At 39.4% G+C, this 14,058-nt stretch overlaps 2 protein-coding genes across 3 annotated transcripts in view; one reads left to right on the plus strand and one right to left on the minus strand.

Moving 5' to 3' along the window:
• Positions 1-2,637, minus strand: part of Tor1aip1 (torsin 1A interacting protein 1) — a 29,721-nt gene extending 27,084 nt beyond the window's left edge. For both annotated transcript variants that reach the window (XM_013075394.3, XM_013075391.3), the window contains exons 1-2: positions 2,163-2,637; positions 364-438 (exon numbers count right to left, since the gene is read on the minus strand). In XM_013075394.3, coding sequence (XP_012930848.1) covers positions 364-438; positions 2,163-2,637 — 550 coding nt within the window. The remainder of the gene's footprint in view (positions 1-363; positions 439-2,162) is intronic.
• A 4,724-nt stretch (positions 2,638-7,361) lies between these two features.
• Positions 7,362-14,058, plus strand: part of LOC101721860 (torsin-1A-interacting protein 2) — a 34,639-nt gene continuing 27,942 nt past the window's right edge. The window contains exons 1-2 of the mRNA XM_021265328.2: positions 7,362-7,475; positions 7,564-7,622. The gene's annotated coding sequence lies outside the window, so the exon portion shown is untranslated. The remainder of the gene's footprint in view (positions 7,476-7,563; positions 7,623-14,058) is intronic.

A 14,058-nucleotide genomic window follows, 5' to 3' on the forward strand; every position in this document is an offset into this window, starting at 1 on the left:
CGATATGTAGTTCAGGCTGACCTTGAACTCACTATGTAGCTCAGGCTGGCCTAAACTCACAGTGATACTCCTGCCTCAGCCTCCTGAGTGCTGGGATTATAGGCGTATGCTACCATGCCTGGCTCTGATCTAAAAATACAGATTTTTAAAAGGTGGCAGGTAAACCAGGGTTGGTGATGCACATGTGTAATCCCAGCACTCTGGGAGGCTGAGGCTGAATTTGAGATCAGCCTGGGTAATTTAGCAACTTGTGAGACTCTGTCTCAAAATAAAAAAGGGCTGTGGATGTGGCTCACTGCAAAGGCCCTGGTTTCAATCCTGAGTGGCAGGTAAGAAGAAAAACAAAAACTCAACTATTCTTACCTGGAGCTTCTTGTGTTCTGACAGATTTCTTTGAGACTGTTTGGTTTGTAACAGTTTGAGAAGATGGTTCATCCTCTAAAGAAAAGGCATGACAAGAGTTAAAATTCAGGATGTAGTACATGCCCTGGGAGATCATAAAACAGATGATACATACTTAGCAGCAATATATAAGCAAAAATGCAGGTGATTCATTTCTTTAGAAATGTGATTAAGTTCACCAAAGCTTAGAAATTAAGCTACTCCTAAGACAGTGCAAGAAATTCACCAAATATAAAAATATTTGCCACTATTGCTTTACAACAAAAACATATGCAGTCAAAAGATGGCTTGAGTATCGAAAATGATGTGGAAGAGAATAGCTGGAAGATTTACTAAAATAGAGATAAATTCCTTACTTTAAAAAGCCTATGTAACTGCACTAGGCCCTATGGGAAAGTCAATACAAAGTGACAAATTTATATTGCCTCCTACAGGCAAAGCATTCTCCCAGGTACTGAAAGAAATACAGTATTAACACATCACAGAATCCTTCAAGGTCTGTCAATTTAGGGACAAAACTAACATCATGGGGGGGCTAAACTGTCTTGAGTTGTTACATCCAAAAGTAACTGACATACCTTTAACAAAAAGTTTGCCAAATTTAGTCTTCAAATGCATCAGGACTTTTAAATATGAGCAAGTAAACCTGCAGCCTGCTACTGTGCTCTAAATTGAAAAATCCATATACAGATACATTGTCTACAATTAATTATGTAACCCATTGTGACTGAAATGCTCTGATTTTCCCCTCATAGGCAGGTATTTTACATAAGGCTAACATGAAACTTTACCTGTGACTCAATGTCGGCATCTGGGGTGTGTGTGTGTATGGTATTAAGGAAACTGGCTCACCTCGGACTCACATGAAATTAGTACACACACTATGCAACTTTTAATTAATCAACGGTCTTTTCCTTTCTTTATTTTTTTTTTTTTGGTACCAGGGATCGAACTCAGGACCTTGAGCTTTCGAGGCAGGCGGTGTAACCAGAGCTAAATCCCAGGCTCCTCTTTTGATTTTTGAAACAGGGGCTTGCTCTGTGTTCCAGGCTGGCCTCAAACTCTCCAGCCTCAACCTTCTGAATGCTAGGATCATTAACAGGCGTGCACCACCACACCCACCAAGTCTTGTTTTGTCAACAGGATTACAGTGAAGGCTTCCAACAGGGTTATTCATGGCAGAGACCACCACACTTGAGAAGAAGCTGACTTTGTTGGGAAAACTAAGTTACCCCATTTTGGTGTAAGAATTAGGAGTAGACAATTCCCTAACTCCGTTACTCTACCTTTTGAAATTCCCACTCAAAAAATTTCTCCTCCCTCTCTCCACCTGGGCGGGGATGGAGAAGACTGGAAGGTTAGAACTATGATTCTCACTCAGCTCTGGGGGCTTCTGGCTTCCGAGAACTAAAGAGGGAAATGGAAGTGGCTTCGATATAGTAACATCTGCAGAGGAACGGAAATGAAACCAAAGCTGCAGTCACTCTTAGTTCCTACTCCGCCTAACCCGCTGGACCCTCACGAAAGCCTGCAGAAAGAGGATACCTAGACTTCCCTAAATTTGTGCCCAGGGATGGGCAGCGTTTCTCAGCTCTGCCCGGGTCGCCCCACGAGACCATCTTCCTCCCTCCTCGGGTCAGTGCCTCCTTCCCGCCCGGGGGCTCCTCCAAAGCGCACACCTCCCCGCGGGAACCCGCCTGCCCGCCCGCTGCGCCTGCTCCCCGGCTTGCGGCTGAGTCTGTTACCTCCGCTGTCCTCACCTTCAGAGGATAGAGAGTCCCGCAACCCTCTCCGGCTCGTAACCGGCGACGGCTGTAGCTGAGGCTGCTGTGAGTGTGGTTGCAGAAGGCGGGCAGTCCTTCGCGTGTTCATCTCTTCGACTGACTGGGGTCGGGGCTGCCTCCGCTGCCGAGACCGAAGGTAGTAGGCGCTTTCTCTCCCTTCTTCTTTTGCAGAATCCGGCTGAAACTCTTCTGGCGGGGTTTGTTTTCCCACCGGAGACCTTTCTTTGGCCATCTGGGGTTCGAAGTCGCCGTATACTTCTGGCGGTTCCTCTGAGAACCTCACTTCCCGCCGGCCCTGCCGTGACGGAGGAGTTCCGTACGCGAGCACGTCACCGCCGCCGCCATCTTGAGAAGCCGGGCGGAGCCTTCCCTCCCTCAGGGGGGCCCTGGCCGTGACGTACATCCCCCATCTCTCCCCCTCCGGCTCTTCTCGCTGCCCCTCGTCCGCCATAGTTGTTGGCGTAGCTGTAGTGAATCGTGAAGATGGCTTTGCGGCCCCTAGATTTTCTTACTGGTGGTCTCGATGGCTTCTCGGGGATGTTGGGCGGTGCCTGCAGTGGTCAGGGAGGCAGCTGAGAGTCGCCGGGGCCGCCACCTGCGTCGTCGCTGCTGTGCAAACCTGCCTCTGGGCCCATGGTGTGTCTGAGGGCTATGGGAGAGGCAGTGCCCGAGCTGGGTCAGCTGCTCGGGGTCACTCCCGCCTCCTGGCTGGAGGCACCAAAGAGGAGGAGAAGGGGGAGGAGGACATCCCTGTCCTCGGGCTTGAGGGACGGACGGGTGGGGCGACGGCACAGTGGCAGGGCATTATGTTTGTGCGAAGTCCAGCGACTCGAGGCCACGCGGGAGACAGACGCCCGCCCAGGCCGCCGGGTCCGAGGGTCCGAGAAAGGACGAGGGAGAGGAGGGCGGAGAATACCGAGTTAGGCCTTCGCACCCAGCCTGTTGCGCAGTTTCTCTGGGAACTTTTAATCGGCTGCCACCTTAGCCATGCCTTTCCAAGTATCCCTAGCAGGAGTAAAGATCAGAGAGATTTTTGCATGTATCGTCTTTTCGTGGTGAAAATTGTAGCTTCAGGTTAGAAAAGTTGGCCAGTTTAAAATTTCCAGTCTTCTGTTGGGGTTATCCAAAATCGTATCTACAGTCACACTTACTGGAGATTTTCTGTTTGCGAAATGTACCCATAGCAAACAGTCTCATTTGATCTTTTATACAAAAGTTCTATTCCAGCAGAATAATTCTGTTTTGTTAGGAAGACTATTAATATTAGCGCTGCGTTATGCAGTGAGAATCAAGCATATGATTTTTTTTTCTTGGTACCGGGGATCGAACTCGGGTTCTTGCGCTTTCAAGGCAGGTGGTGAAACCACTGAGCCAAAGCCCCGGCCCATGCATATAATTTTATTGACGGCTGCACTGTTAATTTTAAATCGAGACCCATTATTTTTACTTTGATTCTGTCACTGCAATATTACTGTGTTTGACTTACGGTTCCTGCGTTGAGTTTACCGAGCTCTAGAAAGCATGATAAAAACCAGTTCAGCTTCGTATAATCTTCAGTTACCTAATCACAAATAGGGAAGATTGATTAAGTTGGTATAAATCTGAATTATTTGAAAGAAAGCTTAATATTACTTTGAATTATACAACGTCTAGAACTTTCTGAGATTGATTTAAATAGGTTTAAAAGTTGTAATTTGGGTACCAATTACAGTGATTCTGGAAAGTGAAAGTGTTGCTCTTTCACCTAATAGTCATTTGTTACTCATAATATACTCATCTGTTACACTAACTTGCACAAGTTTTAGATTTTTATGTTTTCACCATTACATAAATTTGGCCACTGACGCAAGGAATTACCTGAATCAGATAGGTTTTAATCCGTTTGGAGCTTAGTTTAGCTCTATTTGCTATATACAATTCAGTCAAAGATACTGGAAGAACAACAGTGAGAGAGACTCTTTCAGTCTTTAAAGGAAAATGAAAATTTTTTGTTGTCTGGGTTAGCTGGTATATTTGGAAAATTTGTCAGATTCTTCTACAAAGTGCTGAAAAGTATTAATACTTAATACATGGCTTTTAATTATTTTTTTAAGTAGTGTTTTCTGTGTAAGGTGGTTATTATCTCATTACCACATACTAGTGAAAGTTCCTTAATAAACACAGTAATTACTAAAGGATATAAATTTTACACTGTTAATATACTAAGCTCATTATGAACATTAATATGTATACTAAGAGCCTCTTTAAAACATCAGAGCAGTTGACTATAGAAACCTGGATACTTGCTTCTTTTTCTGGGACACCTAAGGAGACTACAGGCTCTACATATTCTGGGACAATTAGAAGAGAGAGGTTCTATAGACTACTGAATGATCATTAAATTTTTTTTTTAACTAAAATGCTTGTAAAGGCATAGGAATAACTTCAAAGAAACGAATAAAGAGAATGTTAAAGTAGATTCCAAAGCAAAAGAAGGTAACTTTAGCACTTCAGCATTAGCACATGTATTTGCTTAGTATTTTCCCTCTTTTGCCTAGGTTTCAAGAATATATAATCTTAGAATATATAATATATAATCTCTGTCATAACTGCCTCCCACACCTAGCAATCTTACAAATACCAAACTTACATTACTAACAGTGAGTGAAAGCCAAACTTTTGTCAAAACATGGTCTTCTGTAGCTGTTTTCCAAACCACAGCGGTGGCCCATGAGAAAATAACATTAATGAGACAGCAGTGCTCACTTCAGCAGCACATATGCAGAGACAGTGAACTTGTAGCCAGTATTATAAAAGATTTGCCTGGCCACCAATACCAACAGTTACTTCATGAATTTGATAAAAGTGGAGGAATTCAGTGAATCAAAAGACAGGTAAGAGAAGCAATGGTTATAACACTTTATTTATTAATTCATTTTTACTAAATATGCTGTGCTAACAAAGATGGAGACATTACTCCGAGGGAAATTGCTATATACTGTGGTACTGTAGTAGGTGTTGGGAGCATTACTACATAAATTTTAGGGGAAAATCATTTCACAATTAAAGAATGACTATAGCTGTCTAAGGCCCAATGTTGCCTCGCTGGAGAGCCCGCTATGGCGTGCAAAAACATAACTCCGCATTGCTCCCTGTCACAGCTGAGGCCTCAATGGTCTGTGAAGCTGTGGCGCTCAATGGCAAAGTGACACCAGCTGAAGATGTTCTGGTTCCTTGAGAACCCAGTAGTAATACAAAAGAGAGAGGTTTCACCTGGGGAGGGAGGAGTTGCTTATCAGCCAGCTGGTCCCACCTACTGAGGTGGGAATGCTCTCCAGCTTCATCAGCATGAGATTTGCATCGGCACAGGATCAGAGGAGATCACCCCCCCAAGTCACCTGATATTCCCTCCAATTATTGTGTGTCCCCAATAAATAGTGGCTAGCTCGGAGAGTCTTGGGCCTTGCCCGCTCTGAGGCACTGATCTCCTAGCCCCCCATATGCTTTGAAATTACGCAAGTTTTTATTGTCTTTTTTCCTTTGGTCCTCGCTGCCCCCCTTTCTAGGTCTCTGATATGAGGGAAGTCAGATTAGTAACTGGCATTAATCCACTTACCCCTAGATACTTGGGCTAGGTCTAGAAATCCTGTTTTCACCTTGGGTTTCAAAAGAAAAGCTTGTTTTTTTTTTTTTCACTTTTCTGAGTCAGGGTCTCACTATGTAGCCCAGGCTGGCTTTCAAATTCAAATTATCCTCTTCCCTCAACCTCCTGAATCCTGGGATTATAGGCATGCACCACCACACCTGGTTTAAAGCAGTTCTTTTAAATGAAACTAATTTAAAAATAATTTTTGTAGAGTTTTTCTTGTAAGGCAAGAGAAATCCAATTTAAAGAGAAAGCATCAATTCATTGTACATAATACATTTCTGGTTGGGGGCAAAACTTAATTTTAGTAAGGAAAAACTTTAAAGATGAAGTAAAGACAAACTTTCTCACAAGTGATAGAAAAAGTGTTTTAAAGATAATACAAATGAATATCGAAATGTTACACTGAAATTAAAACAGTGAGTGGAGTATATTCTACTTAATGTCTTGAATTAGAAATTAGTCAATTATCAAACAGGATCTGTGAGTCTTCCCAAATCCAGTGACATCTGTCAAAATGATGATTGATGGACTATGGCACCTAAAAGCATGTTACATGATAAATCATTAACTCAAATATTTGAGCTTCTGTGTGCTAGGCAGTCCTGGTTCTAGGAGCTGGGGATACAACAATGATCAAAATAAACCAAAAGACAACCTTTCTGCCTTCTTGAAGTTTACTTTCAATGGGCAGAATCAGACAAAATAGTCAAGACAAAAGTCAAAATTAGTAAAATAATGAGTTGGTTAGAAATGTTAATAAAAAAAAAAAAAACAAAGGAAATGTCTTGATGTAGGTCAAGAACAGAAATTTTAGACTTAAATTGACTTTTCCCCTAATCCGGTACATGTTTTGGGTAAATTGCTTACCATCTCTCAATTTTCCCTGTTACTAAAATGAGTAGGTCAAAGTAGTAGCTGTTTTTGATTCATCATTTACTATCATCTAGCATATACGCTACTTACAGGATCCCAACTTTTATGTGGGTATTTGGCTTTGATCCCATTTGAGCCAGGATTTAACTAAGGTTTTGTTGAAGCAGCTACTTTGAGAACACTCTCCTAGTGATGACAGTCTGGATTCCAAGTCATGTCTGACCTCTCTTTCCATGATGTGGACTACCTCTCTCTGTGTTGGTTCAATGGGTTTTTCTAATCTATGGATTTAAGGTGGTTTTCATGTGTAACATAATTTTAAGTCTTTTTTTTTTTTTTGTACCGGGGATCGAACTCTGGACCTTGCGCTTGGAAGGCAGGCGGCAGCACCACTGAGCTAAATCTCCGGCCCGAATTTAAGGTGGTTTTAAGGGTCAGAGTGGTCAGACATCTTGCGGAGGTATCTACAGTCCTGACAGATCATGGAGAGACTCAATACAGGGTTTTCTGCGGTTTGGTTGCTAGTACTTTAAGCAGCTCCGGAGGAAGGCCTTGTCTTAACGGGTCACCCGTGTAGAGTTCGGGGAGAAGGCCGGAGGTGGAGACTGCGACTACTTGTCCCAGCATTCCGCGGGCCGGCGCCTCCTCTCCCTGCGGAGGTGGCTGTCACGTGGGCGGGGCCAGACGACATTCTGCAGTGTGGGAGTGCACCCCGGTGTCTTGGAGCAGAAGGAACACCAGAGGCCGAAGGGTTCCTCTGGTACTGACAGTTCTACGACTTAAAATTTGTAAGTGAAAAAAAAAAAAAAAAAAAAAAAGGATATGCAACTTTTCCAAGATTTAGTATCTGAATTTGTGTTTTTCTTCTTTCAAAAGGTCTTTCAGAACCAATCCCTCCCCACCCCCACCTCCCAAAGGCACAAACAGAAAACAAGGTAAGTTGAGGGTGTATTTTTGTCTAGGGGTGAAACAAAGAGGACCGAATCTTTTGAACATTAAACAGGTTAAAGTGGGAGTACATTTTTGGTTCGGACCTTAAGATGTAAAAGAATTCCTTTTAAGTTTCGAAACAAACGTAAACGCTGCGCCCCCCCCCCCGGGGGGGAGGGATCGAACTCACACCTTGCACTTTCGAGGCAGGCGTGCTGCCACTGAGCTAAATTTCCGGCTTGTAAACGGGAAAATTTGACCACTAATGCAGGTGGCAGTTACTGCCTTTAACTCCGTGTCTAACATGATCCCAGTGGTCGTCATATTAATACTTAAGAAGTAGTACTTATTTTTTTTATCCTTAGTGGTGCTAAAAAGGGACAAAGTTTGAAGTTTTAGACCCACAACTATCATTTCACTTCATTTATGTACTCTGAATTATATTTCATACCTGATGAAAAAATTCACGTTTCCTCATTTTAACAAAGTCTCTAGTAGTGTTGTGAACTCTACTTTATCAGTAGTGCTTAATCGTTAGACTTTATACTGTTAAACAGATCTGGAGATGAGGTACAGTATTCTGGTTAAACATACACTTTTTGTTTTATTGTCTTTAGGTTTTGGAACATTTATTTATATTTGTAGGCAAGATCTTTTCCTTGTCTTTATTTTCTAAATGAGACTGGCAGCTATCCATTTTGCTAGTTTTATTTTTTAAACATAATTACTTTCTAAATGACCAGCACCAGCTCCTTTAATGAAAAAAGTGAACTTCATGGTGGAGGAACTAAAAATGTTCTTGGAATTCTTTGGATTAGAATAGTTTGAAAAATTAACAATTGCTGTGAAATTTTTTTGAAGTTCCAAAGTTTAAAGTGAGGGCCTCTCTTAAGTAATGTTAATTACATTGAATACAGAGTCCACTGCTTGTTGACCATTTTTGCCACAGGGTTATCACATTACCCTGAATGACTCATTTAAGCACTATTTTATCTAGTTTTCTTCCTAATGTAGAGATAATACTAGCTTGAGCTCTTCTATAATGAATAAAGTTAGTGGAATTTAGCTAATTTAAGGATTTTTGGATATTTTGCTAATTCATTGCATCTTGTACTGTAGTTTATTTGGAGTCATTTCAAAGTGTACTGCATAGAAATCTACTTTTCTTTTTAGTACTACTTGAATTTCCTAAATGAAATTTGCTCAGGGAAGTATTAGCTGTTGTATCAATTTGAGCCTATACACTAAGACAGCCGTAAAAACACATAATCATAGAAGTGCTACAACCTCCAACAATTTTAAAGAATAAAGAATTGGCAGGTGTTTTGGGTTTTTTTTGTTTTTTTTGGTACCAGGGATGGAACTTGGGTCCTTGTGCTTTTGAGGCAGGCGGCGGAATCACTGAGCTAAATGCCCAGCCCAGCAGTTTTTGTTTTGCATCTAAATAATTTCTGTATCTTATGAACCCCTTACTAAACTGTGTCCCGTAAGAGATGATATGGTGATAATTTATCGTAAGTTTTACGCAAAATAGCAAGCATTTGGAAATAACGGTGGGTGTCTTCAACATTGGTTATGAGTATAGAATATTGAGTCTGGGTCTGAATTCCTCTTGTCACCATTGGCAGAAAACTGTAGCTCTGAGCCCATTTTCACATTAGTTAAGTGGAGATTGATAAAGTCATTTGGAGTATTAAATGAGGTAGTTCAAGGACTCAAAATAAGTGGAAATTGCAATTACTGATTAGGACACTTTGCTTTTTACTAATATTAAAGGGGGTATATTACATGATTTTGGTAATCAAAATAGGAAGAAAATTTACCTATAATATTACTACTTCAATAAATCAAAGTGTTTTTCTACTTTTTATATATATCTCTTTAGCCTTTGACCATAAGTGTACAAGAAATCAAATTTAACACATTTTTGTTAAATTCTGAATATTTTAACTACTGCATGTAAATAGAGCAGTCTGATTTTATCTTTATTCTGATCTTTTGGTGAAAAAGCAGCAGAACTTTGCTTTAGTGCAATTTCCACTTGGCTTTTCTCATCCCCAAAAACCTCTGGTTTTTATTTAATAGCTCAAGTAATAATGATTATTGGTTTTTGAGGACTTTTTTTTGTGGCCCCACAGTGATGTTGCCCCATATATTATTAAACCCTCAAAATGCCTGTCATCTAGGTAGTATTACTACATTTTGTGGTTAAGAAAACCAAAGGCGTAGAGATAAAATTAAAGTCAGAAGCAGGAAAAGTTCATCAGGCCTAAAGAGTCTGACTTGAGCTGAGAATTGTGCTAGGTTCTGTATTTGTGGATTCATTGTATGGTATTAGATCACGTATGTAGGCAAGAATTGATCCTGAAAGGATGACTTTCAGCTTCCTTTAATAAAAGTAGTAGTATTTGTACTTATAATTACTTGGATCACCACATTTTAACAACATTTTAGTGCCTTAACAGATGATGCCATTCATCCATGTTTATGTTAGTTGTAGCAATAAAAATATTTCTATACAGTCAAGTTCCTAGAACTAAATGTTTCTTTTTTAAAAAATTAGAGATAAAGTGAACATAAAGTTTGTGATAAAGGGAAACTAACTTTTCTTTCAAGAGATAGTCCTTAAAACCTTACACTTCATAGTCAGCACCAGAATCTGACAAACCTGTTAAAATACAAATTCCTCCAGGAGACCCTCAGAGATTCTGGTCTATTGGGTTCTAGGATGGAATCCAAGAATTTATAGTTTAAATCCAGGAAATGCTGAAGAATCCCAGCTAATGAGCTTGGTAAAGTAAGGAAACAGTTATTGATATTAGTGGTAAACTGAGAATGGTGGGACTTGCCTGTAATCCCAACCACATGAAAGACTGAGGCAGGAAGATCCTGGGTTTCTTGCCAGCCTGGACAACACAGTGAGACCCCATCTCAAAAAACAAACAAACCCACAACAGCCTAGTGGTTATTGAGTCAGCTGTTGGCTGACAGTGAGCACCCGAATCTTGGTTTTTAAAGGGACCAGTACTTTTTTTGAGAAGTGGTTGATTACAGAGCTAGGGTAGAGAAGATACAGGATGAGCCTGGAACATGTCATGGGTCTTGAAATAAAGGAAGTACTCAGAAAAAGAACACGAGCCAACTTGAAGCTACTAATGGCCAAGTTTAGAACAATTTGAGCAATGAGATGAGTAATACTGGTACTGAATTTTAACCCATAAAATAAGTATCCATGACTTCAACTATAAGTAGGGGAAAAGGGATCTGTAAAACTCTGCATTGTGAGTAACTTACTCTGCGAGTGTAAGACAAGCAAACATTTCTAATAAATTTTTTTTTCTATTTTGAGGTAGGGTCTCACTATCTAGTTCAGACTGACCTTGAACTCACTAGGTAGCCCAGGTTGGCCTCAAACTCACAGTAATCCTCCTGCCTCAGCCTTCTGAATGCTGGGAGTACAAGGGTGCATTACCATGCACAGCCTCTAATAAATTTAACTTGACAAATGGATGCTGTCTTGCAATATGAGTATTACATGACTCTGTCGCATGATCACAACTGAGACAATGATTCTCTATCTCTCAATGTGGGATTGTGGGTGATTGTCTCCCAACAGTAAGGGGTTATGGAGGAGATCTCATATGCAGAGGAGGAAGAGAAAAAGGTGGAGGAGTCCCTTACTTCAAATGAGATTAGGGAGATCTGTAAAATGTGGGAAATGGCACACAATTTTGTAGAAAAACACCACCCAGTTAAGACTGTAGCAGTGCGAACAGTGAATCTGTTTAATGACATGAAGTGTCACATTTCTGCAAAATCCTCAAAAGCAGGCATAAGGAAGTCATCGGATGGGTTCCTTGTTAAAGTTTCAGGAAAAGAAAAAGATTCCATTGAGCCAATAGGTAGCAGTGATTGCATTAGTGATAAAGTCAGTCTACACAATAACCCTCTCTTGTCTACCTCATACCGGCCAAGAAGGTTTTCAAAGGTAAATGCAAGTTAATTTTTCTTTATATTTAGTATTTTCTTAATTTTTTTCTATTTTATCATTTTTATGTAAATGTTTTTGGGTTGTGGAATGAATCATCTGAATTTCCATTATCATGGGGAAATTATCTTTGATATACAAATACTTTGGGTTATAAGCATGTTTTTGGAATGAATTAAGCTTACAAACCAAAATTTTATTGTAATTCCTTCTTAATGAAGAATTCTAATTAAGAAACAGAAAGAAAGAAGGAAATAGAAAATTGTTGTTAAACAAGTGGAAACATAGTTACTGTTGCAGACAGAATCTACACATGATGGTAGTGGATGAAAATGAGGAAATTGGGATATTTAAATAATCCCAAAGTATCTCTCCCAAGATAATTATTAATTACAAAGGAAAAATAGTAATTTGACAGTGGAAATACCATGTAGACCAAGTGATTAAGGTTTATATCACAGAAGACATGGATACCATGACATGGTGATTGGGGCAAATCATTTCTGTGAGGTTTGTTATTTCTGCCAAAAATACATAACCACTTTATCTGTCTAATCATGGTAAAATATCACATAGACCCAAACTGAGGAACATTTCCCGAACTGGCCAGTATTTTAAGTGTTAAAGTTAAGACCAGTAAAAATTGAAGAACTATCACATATTGGATAGTAAGGAGAAATAACTAAATGCAATGTGAGATCCTGGATTGGACTTTGGAACAGAAAAAAGACATTATTGGAAAACTGTCAAAATTGAACATGGCCTATATTTCATTATTTGACTTGTATCAATGTTCATTTTTTGGTCTTGTGATTTTACTTTAATTATATAGATGCTGGATGAAAGATATGAGGGGAACGCCACTATTTTTGAAAGTTTTCTGTAATTCTAAAATTTCAAAATATGTAAAAAGTTTAATAAAAATATGTTAACCTGAAGTAGATATGAAACAATTAGGATATTTGAACTAAAACTGGGAATCAATTACACAACCCATTATTGGATATCTTAGTCAGCTCTTAGATCCTTTGTGCATTGCTATTGCTTTTGCATGGTCAACCTAAACCAGAGGTGCAAGTCAAGGTAATTGGGAGGGCATAGGAAGAAGGGAGTGGAAAAATAAGTTTTTCTGTAAAGGTAAGTAGGAAAAGAAGACTTTCTGTACTCAAAAAATGCCTGAACTGCTCCAGGAATCTGTGGGAACTGTAAAAAACAGTTCCTTAAGAAAGTAATTGGAGAAATTTTTGTTCCTACTCTGAGCTTCCTTTTTCAGACTCCTTTTAAAAATCTGAAACAGATAACCAGTTAGTGAAAATACTGAGAAATGAATGGAAAAATTATGAAAATACTACTACTGAGTTGTTAGGGCTGTAGATTTGGGGCAGAGAAGTAGACAAAATTTACTTAAAGCTTTAGTTTTAACCACAAATACAGTAGCTAGTATGGAAATGCCTGAGCTTGGCATCAAGTCTGACTGTTGAAAGCTGCTTATTAGCCTTAATGCATTGACTGTTGCTGTTTTAACCGATTTATGCCAAAGATTGAACTTTTTTGAATTTTTGCATGAAATTGATAGTATGATGTAACATTATCTAGAAAAAAATCAAGGAACAAGAATTTGAAGAGAACATGCTTTATTATGTTCCATTGTTATGGGTGTTCCAAAAATGTATCTCTAGGCATTGAAGAGTTAAATTGAAACTTTAGACAGAATTTGAACCATGGACTTTTGATCTGGTAGGGCCAAATAGATAAAATTTCTAAATAGTTTTTTTTCTTTTATAGTCCCTCCACGTACTCTGTAAGTACGCTAGTAACGTGCACATGCATACACACACTTGTTTTGTCAGTGTCTGGAGAGAACATTCTGCAGCTACTTAGGATCATTTTTTCTTTTTTGGTACCGGGGATTGAACTCAGGTCCTTGTGCTTGCGCAGCAGGCTGCGAAACTACTGAGCTAAATCCCCGGCAGGATCATATTTTTTGATTGGCTTATTTACCCTGTAGGGCACTGTGTGCTAAATAGCACTGAAGATTGTCATCCATATTCCTTCTCTCCGTGATCTTAAGAATTTTCAGAATTTAAAATAGTTCTTCACAAAATAAATTAAAGACTTTTTCAGGAGCCTTTGTTTTTATGTTTTCAAGAAAGCATTGTTTTAGATTATGCAAATTAAAAGTGATCTTTTTATACTCCCTAATTTAGCATCACAAAATTCATAGGCAGTTATTAAATATGAAGGAAGCTCTTAAGATTTTACTTTGTATATAATACTTATCAGAGAAACTGTTTCATACAAAGACATTATTGGTTATTGATTGGCCTTAGACTATAACACTCCCTGGATGAAAATTCTTAAAATAAGAATTCAAGAGAGATGAAAGCATTTTTTAAAAATATGCATCCTGTTTTGTTTTTTTGTTTTTTTCTTAAGACAGGATCTTACTATGT

Source organism: Heterocephalus glaber, unplaced genomic scaffold (assembly GCF_053883595.1).
Source record: "Heterocephalus glaber isolate CG9 unplaced genomic scaffold, H.glaber_assembly_v1.0 deba00001600, whole genome shotgun sequence".
NCBI lineage: Eukaryota > Metazoa > Chordata > Mammalia > Rodentia > Bathyergidae > Heterocephalus > Heterocephalus glaber.